Source organism: Chelonia mydas, chromosome 3 (assembly GCF_015237465.2).
Source record: "Chelonia mydas isolate rCheMyd1 chromosome 3, rCheMyd1.pri.v2, whole genome shotgun sequence".
Classification (NCBI taxonomy): Eukaryota; Metazoa; Chordata; order Testudines; family Cheloniidae; genus Chelonia; species Chelonia mydas.
The window spans coordinates 62,527,843-62,550,515 of NC_057851.1; the positions used below are offsets into that span (position 1 = coordinate 62,527,843).

At 38.5% G+C, this 22,673-nt stretch overlaps 1 protein-coding gene across 1 annotated transcript in view; it reads right to left on the minus strand.

Moving 5' to 3' along the window:
• ME1 (malic enzyme 1) overlaps positions 1-22,673 on the minus strand; it is a 330,426-nt gene that overhangs the window by 234,849 nt on the left and 72,904 nt on the right. Inside the window, exon 3 of the mRNA XM_037894397.2 lies at positions 15,859-16,008. Coding sequence (XP_037750325.1) covers positions 15,859-16,008 — 150 coding nt within the window. The remainder of the gene's footprint in view (positions 1-15,858; positions 16,009-22,673) is intronic.

Genomic DNA, 22,673 nt, shown 5'->3' on the forward strand with positions numbered 1-22,673 from the left:
CAGTGCCTTGTACAATGGCATTAATACTTCCCTATTTCTACTCACCTGATACATACTAGGATTGCATTTGCTGTAATCACAGCCACATCACACTGAGAACTCAGTCATACACCAGTGATAAGCTAGATCTTAGACTTTCCTTCCAAGCTTACCACTATATAATAAAAAGACAACTTTAAATTCCTACCCCAACAAATACTGAAACCTGTGTGTTAGAAATACTTTTTTGACTCAGATAAGAATCATGATTCCTCTTATGAGCAGAATGGTCCAAAGTAAACAAATGTCTGGATTTTCAGAAGCAAATACACCTGGGCTGCATATGTGTGACTCAATGTGTATATAGCTTGGGATAAAAAGTCCCCAAAGGCAGATACTATTGCCTAGGACTAGCAGAAAAAACCCCACCTTTTTACCAGATTCTGTGTAGATATGGATATATTCAATCTGTAAAGCCGAACAAAGGTATGAGGAAACACATCTGTCTTTTGGAATGAAATACTGCTTAGTGGGGTAACGTTCAATTTTAAATGGAGATGGTCTTCTTCTGGCTCTGTAGGCTATACTAATGCTTTATATCACTCAAACGGAAACTATTTGCTTGGATAGAGCCCTAAATGGAACAAATAAGTAGTGAGATTTCCTTAACTCTAAGGTTTCAGAGTAGCAGCCTTGTTAGTCTGTATTCGCAAAAAGAAAAGGAGTACTAGTGGCACCTTAGAGACTAACCAATTTATTTGAGCATAAGCTTTTGTGAGCTACAGCTCACCTCATCGGATGCATTCAGTGGAAAATACAGTGAGGAGATTTATATACACACAGAACATGAAAAAATGGGTGTTATCATACACACAGTAAGGAGAGTGATAACTTAAGATGAGCTATTACCAGCAGGAGAGCGGGGGAGGGGGGGCGGGGGAGAAAACCTTTTGAAGTGATAATCAAGGTGGGCCATTTCCAGCAGTTTTTTTCATGTTCTGTGTGTATATAGATCTCCTCACTGTATTTTTCACTGAATGCATCCGATGAAGTGAGCTGTAGCTCACAAAAGCTTATGCTCAGATAAATTGGTTAGTCTCTAAGGTGCCACTAGTACTCCTTTTCTTTTTTCCCTAACTCTAAGGTATGCTTGAGGTAAACATTCAGGGGCCTCTCAAAGGCAATACAATGGTTTCTTTTCCTCTGTATTCTTAGGATTGGAACAGAATTCTTATTTCAAGTGATAAGATAAGAGAGAGAATTAGCCTTTGTCCCCTTGATTAAAAAAAATAAAAATAAAGTAGGAGTCCCACAAGACAGAGCTTTCAATTTATTCTACACATATCAGAGAACAAAGAGTCATCAAAACTAGAGCTTTCAGAGTGTGAAAATGAACAGGAACTTCCCTCAGAATCGTCATGACAATAAAAGACCTCCCTTTCTGCCAAGATGAAATCATAGAATCATATCAGACTAGTGCGTCTGTCAGTACCAGATCCTTTAGAGAAAGATGCAAGAAATCCCATATTGGACAGTCACAGAATAAACTGCTCACAGGCAAACTTCTATCCTAATATCCATCAATTCACTGTTGGCTTGTACCTCCAATTTCTTGTTCAGTCTCTTCTAAATATAACTTTCACTATTCGCATTCCATAAAAATGACACTCTTTATTAATCCTACTAAATTCCTGGTCTCTATAAAATCTTGAGGCAATGAGTACCAACAGGACAATTATGCAATTTAAGTATTTATTTTTATCTAGTTTAAATCTGATGCCATTCCATTTCATTGGAGGTTCCCTCCTTCTTGCATTATTAGAAAAGGTACACAGGAGTGCCCCATTCACCTTCTCTATACCATTCATTATTTTTGTGTGTCTATCATGCCATACCTCTATACCAGATGCTCTCAAAGTTGGGGTGTGCCCCTCCCGGGGGGTGCAGAATATATTCTTGCAGGAGGGGCCGGAAAAGCTTTAGGAAAAAAAACTTACTGCACACATTCAGAGCTCAGCGGCTGGACAGTAGCAGCTCCTGGCTGGGTGCCCAGCTCGGAAGGCAGCGCCACCACCACCAGCAGCAGAGAAGTAACAGTTGCCTTCAGAGCTGGGTGCCCGACCAGCAGCCGCTGCTCTCCACTCTGCCTTCAGAGCTGAGCAGTCAGAGACTGGTGGCTCCTAGCCAAGTGTTCAAAGTGGCGGGGGGGGAGCTAAACTACTACAGACACAAAGAAAGGGAGCATGATCAAATAAGTTTGAGAACCACTATTCTAAACTAAATAGTCCCAATCTTTTCATATTCTTTTCATTCAGAAGTTCCATGTCTTCCAATATTTCTGGAATCCACCTCTGAAGTCCTTCCATTTCTGCTTTAAACCTTTTTGAGATAGGGTGACCAGAACTGAACAGTTTCAGGTGAGAGTGTGACAAAGTTATATAACAATATTTTCAGTCTTACTTCTGATACTGTTATTTATACATAAGTCTACGTTTTAGTCATGGGTATTTTTAGTAAAAGTCAAGGACACGTAACAGGCAGTAAACAAAAAAAATCACAGCCCGTGACCTGTCCAAGACTTTTACTAAAAATACCTGTGACTAAAACCTGGGCAGGGGGGCTGTGGGAGGAGGGAGCAGTCTTGGGGTGCCGCAGGTGCTGGCGGAGGTGGCCCAGGACCCCTGCTGGTGCTGCGGGGGGAGAGGGGGGTTGGCAGGGCTGGTAGGGGCTCCCTACCCGGCTCCGCATCTCTGCAGCTCCTAGGCGGTGGAGGGGCACAAGCGCCAGCTGCCACAGCTCCCGCTGGCTGGGAACCACAGCCAATGGGAGCTGAGGGGCGGGGCCTGCGGGCACGGGCAGTGCGGAGCCTCCCTCCCCCTCCACCACCTAGGAGCTGCAGGTCATGCCAGTGGGAGCCCCTCAGGCCTGAGGTAAGAGCCGCCCACACCCCCCAACCCCTTGCCCCTAACCCCCTCCCACATACCCAAACTGCTGCTGCTGGCCCAAGGGCTGCCCGGCTCAGGCAGCCCTTGAGCCAGCACCAGCTGCTGCAGAAGTCACAGAGGTCATGGAAAGTCATGGAATCTGTGACTTCTGTGACCTCCACAACAGACTCACAGCCTTATTTGTAGATCCTGATATCAGGTATGCTTTTTTGACCATTGCTTCACATTAAGCAGAGTTTTTCACTAAGCTGTTCACAAGTTTTTTCCTCCAGTGGCTATAGTGATTTTAGAAGCCATTAATAGGATCAGTAGTTCAGACTATGTGTAGTGCTTTGTATTTGTCAACAATGACTTTCATTTACCATAATACTTCCAATTCACTTAAGCTTTCTTAAGTCCCTCTTTAGTTCCTCAGTATTTTTATTTGCAATTAAACTAAATAACTTTATATCATCTGCAAATTTTGCCACCTCTCTATTTACCTTTCTCAGATCAATTATTAATATATTGCACACAAATAGAGTAGGTTAATTGAAGGTTATTTAGGTTGCCAAAGTCAAGCCTTCAGAAATTACGAAATGCCAGATTAAAGGTTGCTCATGCAAACTTGTGTGTCCATCCACAACACGGAACGAAGCAGAGGTTCTGTGCGAAAAAATAGTATGATCATGTAATTAAAGACTTTATCATGACGCATATACATAAAGTACGGAATTAAGGTTACACAGACAATCTTAAATCCAGCATTTCCTAATTTTTGAGTTCTTGTTTTTGTAATGTGAAGAATATCTTTATTATAGGGTTCTTTTAATGTAACTTCTTATACTTTGTTTTAAAAGAAAGAGGTAAAAACAAAATTAAGTACAACTGTAACAACCCCTAAGCCCCCAATCATGTACCATCATCAGGATTCAAACTGTGTATTTTCAGCACAGCAGCACACACTTCTACCACTGGAGCTACAGGATATTAGCTGTCAGCAGGCAAAGGCTGGACAGAGAGATGATGGGACAGTAGGGCCATATGTCAGGGGGATTGTGGTCCAGGTGGGAGAACCCAGCCCAGCTTTCTCCCTCTGCTATTACAGATGCTCCAGCAGCTCCCGTGTGTTCCCTGTACAGTATGTGACACTGTTGCTGCTTTGGAAGGGTGAAGGCTGGACTCTTGTTCATGTTCAATTATTTTTGCATGCTGCCAAAATTTTCCTGAGTAATGAAAGTGAGAGAAGGGAAAAGGTAGTTTTAAAAAGATTATAACTCAGCCAAGCCTGAATGCAATTTCCTGGGACAAATGAAAGACACAACTTAAGCCCCAGAGTTTTGTCTCTAACAAATTTCAATAGCCTGCTTCTAAAAAAAGTTTACTAGAATCGTTTATAATGGAGAGTATTAAGACCTAAATCGTTCACTACCAGCTCCCCCTATCATTAAAGAATACAAGTCCTACTATAAAGCTTTGAGGTACTGTTTGTTTTTAAGCCATGATAGTACTTTATTTCTTACCCCATGTAGTTTGCTTATACATTCTCCAAATGTAGTAGTACATGAAGATGGTGGAATACTTAAGTGACTGCAGCAGCACAAGGGTTACCTGATTCAAATAAAACCTCTTTTGGGTATATTTCTAATGGGATTGATTTGATATTAAAAAAGAGAAGAATTGACATTTTATGGGTAAGAAAGAGAGATCATTATACCTTTAAGAAATGCAGAAACAAAACCTTACTACAGAGTGCTAAAAAATTGACAAAGGAATTTTACCAGCTGGGAGGAAAGGTTATTGACTATGTAATCAAGAGATCTGGGTGTTGCCGAATAGAGCAAATGTGCAGCAGAGAAAAGCTGGTGTAGCTCTAAAGCAAGCATACTCCCAAAGAAATAAGAAAATACTTTAGATATGTTGGTCAAAATAGCTAACCAGATGTTAGGATGCAGAAGGAATGGGATAAGATTATAATGATTTAACATAAATCAATGGTATGGCTTCCTTTGGAATACTGTACATAGCTCTGATCCCCTCATCTCAAAAAGGATATTTCAGAACTAAAAGGGGGAGGTCAAAAAAGAGCAATGAAAATGATCAAAGGCCTGGAAAATCTCTTATATTAAAAAAATAATGAATGGCATAAAGGAGGTAGATTGGGAACTTCCACTCTACCTTTCCTATAACACAAGAACAAGGGGAGTTTCAATAACATTTAAAGGTGTAAAATTCAAAACCAATAAAAGGAAATATTTTTTCAAGTATGTGAACAAACTGAGGAGCTTGTTACCGCAGGAAGTTGCTGAAACCAGGAATTTAACAAAATTCAGAGAGGGACTGAATATTTAAATGAATATGAAGAATATCCAGAGTCGTCATTATTAACAAACAAATATCAACAAATTTTGGAATGGATGTTAAACCTTGTGCTGATGGGCTTATGTCAATTTCTAACTATTAGAGATCAGAGGTAAAACCTATATGGAGCAGATTATCCCACATCTTCCTACTGCAGATTTCTTACACCTTCCGCTAAAGGATTTGGTACTAATCACTGTCAGAGACAGGACAACTGGACTGGACAAACCTTGAGTTTGATCCAGTATAGAGTCATTCTCACTCTTTCTCTGGCCCAATTAATAATTATTTTATACAAAGTGGAACGGCTTCAACAAGGGAGATTCAGAGAAACCTACATCAGAACATTCCATAGTCCAATGGTTAAGTCACTCACCTAAAAAGCAGGGGACACCTGTTCAAATCTCTTCTCATCACACTGAGGGGGGAATTGAACCGGAGTCTCCCACATCATGGGTAAGTTCCCTTAACACTGGGCTAAATGTTCTCCCCCAGCTATTTTGTGTGGAGCCAGGTGTGCTGGGAGTATACCTACAGGATTTGGCCCCACGAGAAAGCTAAGCAAGGGAACACCTACCTTCACCCGGTTTGAGGCTTGCACTGGGCTTAGGCATGAAATAAATGCCCAGATGCCTCACTGAGACAGCAGTGCACATGCCCAAAAGCAGATACAAATAATAAACTGTCATATTTTTGCTATAAGAGAAAAGACTCTGTTATTCCTGAAAACAGACAGTCACTCATAACTGAAAATACTACATGATTCCATCCTTTCTGAAGAGAGGAAGAGGCTATTCAAGGTGGGAAGGAGGTATGCTATCTTGGTTAAGAGTCAAATGGACCCAGAACTTCAAGAGTCTGGTCTTTAATGAGAAAAATAATGCTTATTTGTGTGTTAAAACAAGAGTTCATGGAGGGCCACAAGGGACCAAAAAAGACTTTCTTGGCCTTGATGATCGAACTGAGCCAACTTAAAAAATATCTGGTCCTTTGATAATCAGACAAACTATCCTCAGAGCTTGTCTACAAAAACACTTAGTTTAAGAGTTAATGCCTCTCAGCAGGGTCCTTCCAGACAAGTTAGTTTGCAGAAGGCTAGTGTGGGGTCAATTCACACCCCAGTTTGCTGTGAACTAAGAGTTCATGTAGACAAGACATCAGTCTCTGAAGGAATGTGTATCAGGAAGACATCCAATAAATTAACAAATGGAAAATTTATGCTGAAAAAAAATCATGCAAATCTTATTAGGGTGTTGAATAGTCTCCAAAGTAATGTGGTGAAAGCCCTATTACAGCTGGTTACACCCACCCAAGAAATGTATTTGCAACCCTGCGCGAACGCATGCACAAACACACGCATACACACACACTGCAGGGAACGATCTTGTATTGGCAGGCAGATGAACTGCAATGTCTGCCTCCAACTTCAAGATTCTATTAATTCTGTTAATGCAAGACAATCACTGCTCTCTGGCCTGATATAGTTTTCTTGGGAACTGTAAAACCATCTTGAATTCAACAGTCTCCCCTTTCTAGTGAACAATGAATATGTCAATGAAAGCAGACTTGCAGCACTATCTTACAACATAAAAATCTGACCTATCCTCAGAAGCTAAATGTAGATTGCTTCCTTGCAAATATTAGAACTAAGGGACCAATTTCCAAACTTCTAGGCACCTTTATCCATACTAAGGGACCTTGATGCTGAAATAAACAAAATAAGTACATATGCCCCCAAAATGGATATTTTCAAAAATCAAGCCCAGAAACTTTAACAAAACACATTTGGTATGCTGCCATAGCACTAGGAAAATAAACATTAAGATCTGAAATAGACACAATACATTAAATAGTTCACAATACATGAAACTATCAATTTTGAAATGGACTCTCCCTCAGACCTGTGGGTCTTTGTTAATACAGGAGTTGAGAGAATGCTTGACATTCAAGTTGGGAAGGAATATTTTCCCTGCAAGGACCAAAACATGAGGACAAGGCCAGTGCCAAGGCACATTAGTTCACATGAAAAAGATAACTTTTTAGGTAAAATCTTCTGATGACAAGTAAGATCTTGTAATTATGGAAGATTTGGTTCTATATAAAACAACATGCAGAAACAGGAATTGAAAGGTAAGGCTGACATACCTTCCTTTTTAATGGGTTTCAGAGTAACAGCCGTGTTAGTCTGTATTCGCAAAAAGAAAAGGAGCACTTGTGACACCTTAGAGACTAACCAATTTATTTGAGCATAAGCTTTCGTGAGCTAAAGCTTATGCTCAAATAAATTGGTTAGTCTCTAAGGTGCCACAAGTCCCCCTTTTCTTTCTTCCTTTTTAATGAGATTTGGGACATGCTTCAAGACATGTGACTGCAACTAACTGCGCTTTTTCTTTTTTAATGGTTCCCAGTCAATGTGATGGCACATGACTCCAACAGCGAGGAATTTCAGAAGCAATTTGATGAACAGGAATGTAACGCTGTTTAATACCTACCAGGATTTAATTTTGTGATTCTGTTTGAAATTGCTTTTCCTTTTAGAGATAGAAACACATAGTTATCCAACATTTAAACAGTTTCTAAAGTCTTAACTATAACAATATTTGACAGTTTTTCTCCATTCTCCACATGCTGAGTTTACACATAAACCCAAAAGACCTGGGTATTCCACACACTGTGCAGTAAAGTTATTTTTGGATTCTTAATGGGAATTTCCATTGAACCTTTCCACTTTTATACTTGATGGATGAATAAAGCAGCAGAATGAACTGTTATTTTATTAGAGTTTTTTTAAATTCATTTATAGCAAAAGATAACTTCTGCTGGTTGTTAAGTAGTAGTAAGTGTAATATGCATGTTTTTGTTCAAATAAGCTATTTTTGATGTTAGGACTTTCTTTTAAGATAGTGAAAAAAATTCACCAAAAATATTTTCACAATTCAAATTCTGAGGTAATGCTTCTGAAAGAGGATATGCTGATCATTGCAACTAAAATCATAACTCCATTACATTCCTAACTTCTTAACTGTATTCATATCTTATTTTAAGTACCTGGACATAGCATCTGGAAAGTAACTGAGGACCATGGGTTTGAAAGCTGACATTTGTTCACATTCATTCAGCTTTATGTCCCAGTAGTGGTTATTAGTTGATGCCACCAGTACCCATAACAGACTCTGGATTATCCTCATAGCAAAATAGTATATTTCAGAAACCAGCAGCATCAACTAGTAACCACTACTGGGACATAAAGCTGAATGAACGCATACTCTTTGTTTGCATGTTAAATCTTCAGAGTAACCATCATAATTTAAGGTTTTTAAGGCCTGGCTTGACAAAGCCTTGGCTGGGATGATTTAGTTGGTGTTGATCCTGCTTTGATCACAGGATTGGATTGGACTAGATGACCTCCTGAAGTTTCTTCCAACCCTAATATTCTATGATTCTATGAATAATAAAGTTAGAACCCTTAACTCAAAATTTTACAAACAAATGTCAGCTTTCAAACCAATGGTCCAGTTAGTTTCCAGATGGTCTCCTTGAGATTAAATATTTTTCATGGTCAGGCGATAGTCTCCATGCAATATTTCACAAAGACTGCTTTATGAGTTATTATTTGTTGTCAATTAGATGCCACTTAAAAACCTAATTACTGAAAAACATCAAAAGTATAGATAGGTCAAATCTCTTTCTTAATTAATTCTACCCTCTAAGGCTATCTAACTACCTAACTCAGGGTTTGACAGTGCACTTAAACTCCCTATTAAATATGACCCTGATTCTGAAAACTCTTCTAGACAAGCAGGCCCTAGCTCACTAGAGTCCCACTAAAGGCAATGTGTGTATATAAAGCCCTCACTGGAGCAGGGAAACTACTTGTCTGCATTTCTGCACAGACTCAAGCTCAAAATGTATGTATTTTTTCATATGTTATTAAAGCTGAATTTGCCATAATAAAAAAGAACCTTGCAGACATTTCAATACAAATGAATGTGAAATATGATGTACAGCACAACCAGACCGTCATGCTTATCCTTTCTTGGTTTACATAATCCAATCTGATTATTTACCATAATTGTGACTATTTTATTATATTCCTTTTCAGAATAAAGTGTAAGCGGTCTTTTATATTCTATTAGCCTTCCTCAGTAAATTTATACCATATATTTAATTACACTTTATTATACTTTGCAAAAATACAGGTTCTAAATAAATTTTCTATTTAATCCAGATTTCCTCCTGCATGCCAAATTCATTAGAGTTTACTATTATATGTATTACAGTAATGCTTAAAGGGCTCAACTGAGAACAAGGTCTGTGACACTTCCTGGGGGGTATCCAGGGTTGTGAGGCACCTCAGTGCCATCTGCCCTTAGTGAGAGGAAGCCTTGTCTGTGCCTGCCATGGGTCCGCTCTCTGATTTCATGAGCCACGGGCAATACAAGCAACTCCCCTCTGTGTCTACACAGACCCTGCTCTCTCTCCACCGGTTAGCGACAGGTGTACTCCAGCCCTGGTCAGGCTTGACAAAGCCCTGGCTGGGATGATTTAATTGGGGATTGGTCCTGCTTTGAGCAGGGGTTTGGACTAGATGACCTCCTGAGGTCCCTTCCAACCCTGATATTCTATGAGCCCCACCACCTCTAAGCGTCTCCCTGTAGTGTCCAGCACCTGTTCCACTCCCAGTATTCAAGGATTCACTGCTTCCAAAGCAGTACCCCCCAGCTTATCACCTCAGATCACCATTCTCTTGCGATTTCCCTTTCTTGGGCTTCTGCTACCTTCTTTCATTCCTCTGTTTCCAAGCTTTTGCATGTCTGCTAACATCTCCGTTTCCTGGTGTTTCTTTGCTTCCAGCTCCTTTTCTCAGGCTCTCATCTCTATTTCCAGCTTTTGGATCTCTACTCTGGCCAGTTCTAACCGCACGGGTCTCTCTCTGGAACCTGTGCCAGGCTGGTTTCCTAAGCCCACCACACCCCTCCCCTTTACTTCAGGTACCTTTGATGGATCAGTCAGTTCTCCCTGATGGTCATCATATTCCATGAGTAAAGCTCTTAACCCCTCTGCATTTTTTACTGTTGTTTCCAAGCCATGGTCAGCACACAGTTTTTCCAGCTGCAGTTTGGTATGTATAGCATATGTCTCCAGGTTACTCATTTTGTCCATTCTTTGTTCTTCTCCCCTTATCCAAAATAAACGAATGGAAAATAACAAAGCATAACCTTTTTCTATACTTGTTCCCAACCTTCTTACTTTTGAATCTCTTAGTATTATATGATCTGGTATATCTGTTCCTGGAGCATGAGCTTTGCTTAACCAGCAAACAGGGTATAGATCCTTCCGGCTACGTGACTGTGATGCTTCCCAGTACCCAGCGCTTTGAGACACCTCACTACCACCTGCTCTTAATGTGAGGAAGCCTTGTCTGTGCCAGCTGTGGGTCAGCTCCCCGACTCCGTCAGCCACGGGCAACACAAGCACTACCCTCTAGGTCTACGCTCCCACCCCTGAGACCTCAGAGCATCTCCTTGGAGTGTCTAGCCCCTGTTCCACTGGAAACTCCCAGTATGCACAGATTTGCTGCTTCCAAAGAAGCAGTACACCCCAGCTTAGTAGTTTAACCTCAGATAACCGCTCCATATTTATACTGAAAACAAGTAAAAGTTCAACAAAGTAGAGAGACTCAAGTGATAGCAAGTAGAAGATTTGGAAACAAATGGTTACATGTAAAATGCATTATAGAACCTAGACTTACTTAGATATTTTCAGTAATGGATCAGTAACCGGTTAAAAGATAGGAAACAAATGGTAGGAATAAGTGGTCAGTTTTCACAATAGAGAGAGGTAAACAGCAGAGCCCCACAACAATATGTACTGGGACCTGTGCTGTTCCACATATTCATGAATGATCTGGAAAAGGGAGTGAACAATCAAGTGACAAAGTTCACAGATGATTCAGAATTATTCAGGATAGTTAAGTCCAAAGCTGACTGCAAAGAGTTAACAAAACTGGGTGATTGGGAAACAAAATAACACATGAAATTCAATATGGATAAGTACAAAGTAATGCACATTGGGGGGGAAAAATCTCAACTACACACATATAATGATTGGTCCTAAATTAGGGGTTCCTACTCAAGAAAGGTCTTAGAGCTACCATGGATAATTCTCTGAAAACTTCCACTCCATGCACAGCAGTGGTCAAAAAGGCTAACAGAATGTTAGGAAGCATTAGGAAAGGGATAGAAAATAAAACAGAAAACATCTAATGCAGGGGTGGCCACCTGTGACTCCGGAGCCACATGCAGCTCTTCAGAAGTTAATAAAAGACGAAGGATCACGAAGTGCAGTACTTCATCTATAGTCACTAGTCTCTCAAAATGGATATTGTTTATTGCCATATGTTTTGGGGACTGAGGTGAATGTTGAAGCCAGCCAAAACTGATTTTGGAAAACAAGTGGACAGTGGTTAGATTCTTTGGCTCTAAAGTGGGAGAGCTTTTGGGAGAACAAAGGAAACCTGTTCTTTTCTTTGATACCCCATCCTGGCAGATGAACATTTCCGTGGTTATAAGACATACCTATTCTTCTGGAACATTGAAAGATAAACATGCTGGTAGGAGATGTCAGAGACAAATAACTTTCCAGCTTGCTTAACCATATTGTTTACCATACTAAGGTATCTGCAATACCATCATGTCCAGCTACATTTAGAATAGTCAATAGTTGTGGTATTTCAGTTATGACAGTGTGGCACCTGTAAATGTTTTTTTTTTCAGTTGACCCAGCATGTTTATGTGTGTGTACGCAGCAGTATTCTGCATATACAATGTAGATTTATAGTGCAGTCATAGATATATGCACTTTTAAAAGTCTCAGCTTGTCACACCTCACTTTGAAGGACATCTTGATATGAATACATCCATTGATAATACTGTGGACAGGGCATCTATTATGTGATACTGTAATAAGCCAGTGGCTCACAATTGGCCTGTAACTCAGAAGTTCAGCAGTGTAAACTGTATACTCAATTTACAAGGCACTCTCTCTGTCTCTCTGTGTGGCCTGCCATACAGAGTTCCTTCAGCCGCTGACATTTAATTTCTTTATTGTCAATAAAGTAATGATTAAAAAAAAACTTCTCTGGTTACAACCTGCCCCAGTTCTCCATAAAAATCATGTGAACTCTCTCCGCCTCCCCCCATGAAACTAATCTTGTTTCATGAAACAACAGGGTCATCTCACAAAAGAAAACAACTATCTCCCTACAGACTAAAGTCCTGCTAGATTTGAGTAGAGATTAGAGTGTTAAACCAGAAAAGCATTCATAGGTACCTGTCAAACAAGGTGTCCTTTTCACTTGGAAATTAACTATTAGTTTAATAATAGCCAGTCCCTACTTTGTAACTTTTGTAGTTCAGAAGAAGAAATGCCAATTGATTCAGGAGAAAGTACTTATTATCCCCATAGTGTGATCTGACAATTTTTAGTAGTACTAAACAACAAATCAAAATTAAATACGTTCACTATCCACATACCAGTTTAATAACCTTTGTGTTTTCAAAAACTCTGATGAACAAAATACACAAGAAACACAAGAAAGTAAAATGATGGAAATTTATCCTTGTTTTATACCTGCAGTTGTTTATATTGCTGTCATTTGCTGGGTCTATAAAATTCAGTTAATTACTCCAACACAATAAATCATCGTCATCATCATCAAGGCAAATCCCAGTGGGAAGCTTCCTTGCAGATCAAGTGCTACATAGATCGATCTCTAGCTAGGTCCTTAAGACAGTCTGGCTGGATGTTCAGTCTAGGTCCATCACTGGCAATCTTATTGCACCACCAAGGCATTTGGTGACCTCATGCTCCCTGAGGGAGTAGTGAAATTTCTTGGGAAACACACTTCATAATTAATTCATCTTCCATCTTAATAACATATATCTGCTGCCTAAACCAAAACAGACTGATGGTGGTGGTGCTATGTTTTGCTACAAGTGTCCTCATTGCTGATCTTGTCTTGGCACTTAATATGGAGCAGCTGACAATGAGGACTGAAAAAGTCAGTCCACAGCTCCTCAGCCTTCCCTAGCCCCAATGTTTCACTGACATATGTTAAAGCTGGTATAACTGTGGACCTGCAGACATGCAGCTTCACAGAAGGCTTGATATCATGACATCTCCACAGAGGCCACTGAAGACCTCCAAACATGGTGGTGGCTGCTGTTATATAAGCATCCACATCTTTCAAACATTGTTCAGCACTTGCTTTGTCCTGATTGATAACCAAAGCAATGTGCGCTGCATCTTACCCAGCCAGATGAGCCATCAGCTGCAGCACTTCACCCAACTGTGCCAACAAGGCAATGTCACTGGCCTATTCAAAGTCTCAAAGCAAAATGGTGTTCAGCTCGATCCCACCAACAGCTGCCTCTTTAATGCTTAACCACCCAACACAATAAATACTACATGATATATTAATTGCTGTCACTATGTCCTTCCTTTGATAAAAGGCCTTTACGACTGGCTAATGTGTTGTGCCTTTTTAAAATTAAACATAGGGAAAACAGGAATTAAACAGTATATGAGATACAGTGCAAAGATCCATAACGCTTTATGATCCTATTGAATTAACATTACCAGACATGCCAGAGATAGTTGCATAGTGGACACTTGGAAAAGTTTCCATTTAGCAGCATGACAATGGCATTTCAGCATTTCTGATCATATATACCTGAAACAAATGATACTAAAGAATAACTCTATATATGGCCATGCATTTACTAGTGTTGGATTAATCTTAAAATTCAACAGTATTTTTATGTTAGGAGTATGGGAAAAACTCAGGCCATATCTGCCAGTGATGTGCTGCCAAAGTTTTACCCAGGCAGCTCTTCAAAAGTTCACAATGTAAGATATTTTCTCTCCACCTCCCCCCACCAATCCTAAATTGGTATCTTGAAGAGTGGAGTGATGTCAGATTGAGGAATAGGGTTTCAGGCTCTTCAAAGTCTGGGGTGGAGCTGGATGGGCAAGTTTATGATGGTCAGAGACAGGGGGCAGGCTGCCCACAGTTATCTTTTCATTCATGACCTCCAGGCTCAATTACTGCAACACACACCTCTCCTCACCACAAAGACTCCTGCTGCAAAAAAAGAAAAATGGAGCCCAGCTGATTTCTTCTTTAACCCCTCGCATTTGGCTTACACTGTTGTCTTCAAGGCTTTGATCAGAAAGGCTGGATCTGCTAATAGGGAACTCACAGACAGCTCAAAACAAAATCAAATTTTCTAAAGCACAGTTTTACATTCTGTTCACTCTAGGCAAAGCCCCAGAACAGCAACTCAAATTACTCCTGCCAGGAGCACTTGTGATCAGGGATGCTGGAACAATTTGTATAGTGGGGGTACTGAAACCCTTTGAACCAAACTGTAAACTCTATATATGGTGGAAACCACTTCAAGCCAGCGGGTGCAGGAGCACCCCCAGCACCTATGCTTGTGATCACAGCAAGGAAGGATGGATGTGTGTGGACCACTTGTGGAACTGCTAACCCTCAGCAGACCTGTGGAGAACTAACTCCATGGATTTGGTGGGAAGAGAGGAGCACAAAAGTAACATCCTACTTCTCCCTTTCTCCCCTTCCCTCCACCTTCTGCCAAGTGTCAGTGCAGGTAAAATAAAGGAGCCTGAAATTATCCTATAAAGAATTTAAGTTCTGGGATCAGATCTTCAGCTCTTATAAATTAGCATAGCTCCACTGACTTCAGTAGAGTTACACTGATTTACACCAGCAGATAATTTGGCCCTTTAGGTTGAAATGTTAAAAAGTTAATCTTTTTGAATAGTAACATTTTAATTATGTGGCTGAAGCCCTCCTCAAATGCTGGTTTATAATGTCAGAAAGAGACAGGCAGGCCTCATAAATACCAATGTATCGAGTAATAGTACTTTGATAACCTAAAAAGGAAACTAAAAAAACAAAACAAAACAAAAAAAAACACAGTTGGCAGAAAAATTGAAGTGTATTTAAGGGGCTGCCTGATATGACAGATAGTGTCTTTCCTATCTAAAAAGTTTTATATATGCTGCATCTTCACACATTATTGTTCAAAATAAAAATTCAGAAAATGAGAAATAAAAGAAAATGAGAAAATGCTATAAACATTTAGAACACATTTCTGAATTTTTTTCCTCTCTCTCTCTGTATGTATATATGGGGGTGGTGGATGCACGCGCATATTCTAAGGCCAATGCTCCTCAAACTGCTAAACTAAATTTGGATTAGGGTCAATTCATCCTTTTGCTGACATGTAACAAATGCAATTGTGCCTGTAGGAAAGCCCATTTAGACTTAGTAAGATTATAAAATTCATCTATGTTTTAACATACTGAAACAACAGTTTATCTTTGCAATGCAATACAAATTACAGTTTAATTTAGACTAAAAATGTAGTTAATATAGTTTGAATTATCTCCGTTATTCCAGTTTTGGGTTACACTCAACTATGTTTAAAAAAAAAAACCTACAGAAAGCTGCCAAGAAGGGAAAAAAAGATACAATTACGTTTATTTGAAGTATAAACTTACATACCTTGGCCTCCGAAATGCTAAACCATATTGTTGGCAAGCCAGACCCACAGTGGGAGTATAAACAATGGGCATGAACCTTTCAATGTTAGACGTCAGCACTTTATAGAAAAGCTTTTCATTTCGATCCTGAAGACCCATTAACAGAATGTATCTGTGGAGAATTAAATATAATTAGACAGGTATCCAAGTGAACATTTAAAATAGTTAAAAAATAAAATAGATATGTAGAGAATTAATTAAAGCTCTGTTCCAGACAAAGTTTCTCTCTGGTCCAGGGTACTTAAATTTAACCATATCTTAGTAGCACTAATGCTTCAGTTCTAAAGGATAACAAACTTGAGCCAGACAGTAGACAGAAGCTGAAAATGTTGCAAAGGTGACAGTTGACATGCTCAGGAAGGGAGCTAATTCCTGTCAGACATAAAGTGCTACATTTGCATTAAAATAGCAACATGGATCCAATTTAAACCTTAATCCATACATGCCAAATGTTGCATTTTGAGTGGGATATCATAAATTTGCTGGAGGGGGTAATTAAAGTTTCATTTTTCTACTCTGGACCGCTAAGAAATTTCTCCCAATCCAATGAGAATGTTAGTTTTTCCATACCTCTCTACTAATAGATTTCAATACTGTCACACATACAAAACACCTGATCCTGCAGTCCTCCTTGGCTCCTACTGAATCCCACAAAAGTACTTTATCTCCTTATGAAATCAATGGTAGCTCTGAATTTGAGAGCTTTGAAGAATCAGTTTAAATTAGGATAGCAAAAGGAAAGAATGAGATTCCATATTGAACTCATCTTTCTTTGCTCACCTATTGTAAGAAACACACACAATAAATTAAATTATCACTGCTCCAGGATCCCAACAGAGAACCTTATCTGAAGTGAAGCATAAAAGGGTGATTTAAAGATTGAGGATCAGATCCTCAGCTGGTATAAACTGGTGTAACTCCACAGCTGTAAGCTACACAAGTTTACATCAGCTTAGGATATGACCCAGAATTTTCAACCTTAACATTGAATCTTTGTGGGTTTAACATTGACCTCACTATATTCACTTAGTTTATGTAGAGTGAACTTTTTATTAACTTTTTCTTAGAAAATACTAAAAACAAACTTAGTTTAAATTAAAAACCCAAATGTAAGAAGATATATTTACCTATTTCACAGTGAATAAGACATTATCTGTAGTCAAGAACTTTAAAATGCACATTGTGCAAATATTTTTAGATATTAGCTACAGCACACATTTAACTAAAAGAGAAATGCGGGGAGAAAGTGTGTGTGTGTACATTTAAATATTTCCCTTCAAAGTTGTTGTGGCTCATGTAAATATATATTTATGGATATTTTGTTTACAGTGGTGGTTTTTTGTTTTTTAATATCTTAGTAATGCTTTGCATAAAACTTGTCTTCGACAAAACAGCAGCAAAGATTTGACCTTCCTCCTACCTATCCCATTCACCTTAATGAAACACAATCCCCCATCCTTCCCAATTCACTTCAATAAAGTGAATGTCAAAATCCACTTGGGACTACTTAAATGCTAACTTTAAGCACTGAGAATTTCTTCCTGTCCCATTTCATTTTAAAAAAAATAATTAATTGATCAATTGGAGGGGGGAAGCCATTTTAATGAAATATTAAAGTTGCATAGTTAAAACTAAGAGTCAGGAAACTCGAAAACTTAAGCTTTCTGACATCAACATTTTGTACATCCTGTATATTTTATTTCATATATTTACCAGAATAAACCAAAATATATTAAGATTCCTATTTAACAAGAATAGAAAATAGTCCACATGTGCAACATTACTGCATTAACGTTGGTAAACAAATCTTAATTTTGTATATCCTAACTTTTGTTATTGTTGTTGCTATTTTAAAGTATTCACCCTTAACCTGTCCAATGGAAAGAGTGGGCTGGGAGTTCCAACGTAATAAATTCAAGTGATGATATGACTGGGGAAGAAAAGCAATGCTGCTTCTTTTGAATTTTTTTAAATTTTGTAATGTCAAGGGCACTCAGGGCCTCAGATGAGCATTTCTTTATTTTGAAATTGAAATAATTAAATAAAAAACATGAGAGCAATATGAATAGCATCATAATGAAGTGCCATAAATCACTTTTTAAAATACGAATAAACAATTCTATATCAAATATTAAGAAAGTTAATTTTATACATTTATTCCTTTCTCCTACAAGTATTTTCAAAAATACTTATCATACGTGTATTATTAAGTGTCTATACCTACCATCTTTTAACATCCACTGCTCTGTTTGTATTTAGCATATATCATTATACTCTTTTGAATTCCAAACGAGTTTTCTTTACAAAGTAAATCAGCATATTTTTAATTTATATGATTGTCCTACCATCTACTCCAAAATACTGATCCATTCATAATCCTCAACTCTGACTTATATATCAGGTTTACTGAGGTGAATTTTTGGAGATATGTATTTCATTTCCACAGGATCTTGAAAAGTGACAGGTGGAGAACTTGTTATGAATAACCTGGGTTGGTTGATGCCAGAGTGCTCAGGCGTGCATGGAAGCTAGATTACTGAACCAGTCTCTGATTCTGAACACTTCCCCATATTTCTTTTTATTACCACTTTCTTTGAAATCAGTTGCTGTTATTTAAAACCCCAAATGATCTTTTCATTCTCCAATCTTATTATTCAGAGCAGTCCTGTTTTCCAAATTCTGTAAAGTGATCTTTAGGAGAAGGAATTTAAAACTGCTGGAAGACTTTTGAATTGGGGCACTTTAAACAAAGCAACTGTGTACTACTTGCAACATTTTATAAATATATAATTGTTCCATTTTGGTTTATACCTCAATTTAAATTACAATTTCTGACATTCAATTGGAAAAAAATGCTGTTTTACGTAGCAGTTTTTATAAGCAAGGTGTCCTAAAGTGCTTACAAAGGTAATAATAGCACAATACCTATAGTCAAACATTACAGATAGTATGTGCTTAGCAACAGCTCAAACGAGCTTTAGATCTTATAACATGTTGATATTTTGAGAAATGCAATTTTGATCAGGATGATGCCTGTATCTAATACAACAGGATTTGAAATATAGCATTAGATTGACTGAATGTTTCACTAAAATTATAATCTACACAACATGGTGAAAAGCAGATACTCTAAAATGCTAACCTGAACTGAGTGCATTTGATTGTACAAAACACACCACCACCACCACCCTTGTCACATAAGGGTTTGTGGGGAGGTTTTTTTGCTATCAACTAAAAGAGGACCCAAGTATTTACTACATGGCCCAGACAGAAAACTCAAGAAGAAATGGCTTGTTCAGTGCTGTAGGTCTTGTAGCTAAATTACATTATCAGATTTGTAGAGTGAAATCTTGGTCCCACTGAAGTCTATGGTAAACATTAACATTGGAGCCAAGACCTTGCCTGTGGAATGCATCACTAAATCTCTTGAAAAATGTTACAGTGCATGACTTGTTGCTGCAGGTGTTGCAGAATTAGAGAGAGAATATCAAAATGTCAGACAGAGCAAAATACACTCCATTTCCTAACAAGGGCCCAAGAAAACAAAGCAGTCTAATAGCATGCAATGGGTGGTATAAAGCCTATAAAAACACATGCATACACATGCAAAGTGTATTTTTCAAGACACATGGTAATGCCCGGTATGTATCAAAATTGGAATTTAAATTAGCCTGTATGTATTTAACTATACTTATTAGGGGCCAGGTTAAGGAGTCCTGAATAAAGATCACAAGAAAAGGAGGTAGGAAATGAGAATCAAGAATTGGAACGAGTGAGGCTGCAGGGACTGTGAACTGCCTTTTCAGAGAAAATCATTGTGTTCTGCTCTAATTGAGCCACAATACTCACTTCATTTTCAGAATCTAAGGTTGTCACTTTTTCCCCCTGGCCATAAGACACCTAAGAACACAAATACTACTTTGTTGTTACGAAGGGAATTTAGCTACAACCATAATGAGCAGAGTACAAGAACCAATTTATTTTATACAGTTTTGAGACTGATTATATGGGTTACATTTTCACAGAAGTATATTAATAAATATCAATTACAAAATATTATTCCAGGTAAGACATTCAACAAAACCTCTTCATGCAAAATGACCTGATTGCACTTTTTCTCAAAACTGTTAATGTACTCCTATAACTAAAACATGTAACCAAGGTAACATGAGTCTTCAGAAAAAGAAAACCCAGAAAAGAAACACGAGGGAATCAGGGATACAGAGGAACACACACATGTACACCTGGCACTCATTTCACTTGTGAATAGATGAAGGGCAACTAGAAATGTGATAAGAAAAAGAATAAAAGATCAAATTACTATCAGAAGACATAGAAATAGGTTTCAAAATTAAATTACAGAAGAATTATATTTCATCATTAACTTCTTGCCTGATTTCAATGTACCAGATAAAACATACAAACATACTCTGTGCTGTATCACTTACTCAGCATATGAAATTTTGGCCATACCACCTTGCGCTGTGAATTCATTACATCTTATATCATAAGCAGGTCAGGCCAGGCCGGTAACAAGATGGGAGTCCTCCAAGGAATGTCTGTGTTAGGTTCTGCCAGATTTGGTGTTGATGAGTTAGCAGACGACTGATAATTCAGTAGACATTACGCTTCTATTTAAGGTATTTACATGACCCCACACTTAAGAGTATCTCAGTATCTCAAAATCTTTTACATTTTCATCTTCACGGCACCCTTATGAGCTGGAAAGTACTTATTACCCCTTTTTATAGATGAGGCACTGAGAGTCTAAGTGACTTGGCCCAAAGTCACAAAGGAAGCCTCTGGCAGAGCAATTGCACCTGGATCTCCAGAGTCACAGGCTAGTGCTCTAACCACTGGACCATTCTTCTCATCCCTTCAGAGTGTAGTCAGTACCATATGAGTGTTTAGAGTATGAGTGAACAGTGCAGAGATGACAACAAAGCATAGAGTCATGTTCCCCACAGCCAAAACCCAGTGCATTGACCCAAGAAGCTTCCAGTCACTAAGACACAAGCAAAGGACTCCAGGAAGTTGATGCCAGGATCACCATTGGAAAAAAAGAAAACTATAACCCAAAATCACCACACTATGGTATCTCAGATCCCAGAGCATTTTGCTTTACTTAAGATTTTACTATGTGGTAACTGTAAGCAAACAACTCAGCCTGTCATTCATTTGCTATGGAAGCCACCCTCTTTCTTAAACATAAAATCAAGACCTCCTGACTATGTGAGCTCATTAAAGATATGATCACATTGTATAGGTATGGGCATTAACCATGGTGTCATGGCCAAATTCCAACTTCAGTGCTTATTCACTGCAAACACAAAATTCCCTACAGTTTCAGATGGAAAAGGAATTCTTTATGTCCGATCCTAACCCGTTGTGTAGAGTTATTGTATACTACTGAACAGTTATGTTTCACCTAGAGATGGTTGCACTTCATCTGAAATGCAATGCCTGTGTGTAGTCTGTAAAGCCCTCTGTGATGAGGGCTATGTAAGCAAAATTATCATTAAGCAACACATATGCTGTATAGTGAGAAAGCATGTAGCTATTCAGCTATAGCTAATCTTAATGACACAAACATTCCATTTCACTTTAGAGACATTTCCAGAGGAAATGGATGAATACTGTAACAAGAAGTCATTAATTATATTATATTAATTATTATTATTATTATTATTATTATTATTATTATTAGAGAGACATGGATATATGTGATAGGCAGGGCCACCAGTGTAGGGATGGATGTCTTCTCTTCTGACTGTTATGCAGGAAAGAAAGGTTGGGGAGGAAAACGGCCTACCTAAAAGGTATTCAGATACCAGTGATGGGTGTGATATAAGAAGCCACGGAGACTACAATAAGAACACAGAAGCAGCCCAGAACTGGCATTTTGCCAACACTAAACAGAATTTAAATTCAAAAAAGTTTTTAAGTTAATTTCAGACTACAGACCCCACAATGCCTGAGTGGGCTCTAAGCTCCACACAACAAACTTGCCTCACCCCACTGAAGAATCAATACAGCTGGAAAAAAGCTACAATATTTTATTCTGTCTTGTTGAGCAACAAAATTACATATGAACAGCCATACTGCATCAGACCAAAAGCCCATCTAGCCCAGCATCCTTATTCTGACAGTGACCAATGCCAGGTGCTTCAGAGGAAATTAACAGAACAGGTAATCGGGCGATCCATCCCCTGTCGCCCATTTCCAGCTTCTGGCAAACAGGTTAGGGACACATGACAAGATCTGATTCAAATTTTTCATTTTTAGTATGGCTCGTGATGATATATATGAGGGTTGGAAGGACTAGGTTTTTGTCCGTAACTGTCAATTTCACAGCCACAAACCAACTTAAAAGTCTTTCCATCAATAACAATCAAAATGTACAGATAGGCAAAGTAAGCAAAATGCTGCTTGAGAAAGTAGAGTGTGATTTAAGGATATTTACTCTACATATTTTGACACATGATGTTGACAATTTGTGCTTTAACAGTTATGAAACTTTAACTTTTTGAAATCATGGGGAAATAGTTTTACTTTGTGTAATGACCCATCAACTCCCAGTCTTTAGTCAAGCCTAAGTTAATTGTATCCAGTTTGCAAATTAATTCCAATTCAGCAGTCTCTCGTTGGAGTCTGTTTTTGAAGTTTTTTTGTTGAAGAATTGCAACTTTTCGGTCTGTAATCGAGTGACTAAAGAGATTAAGTGTTCTCCGACTGGTTTTTGAATGTTATAATTCTTGACGTCTGATTTGTGTCCAT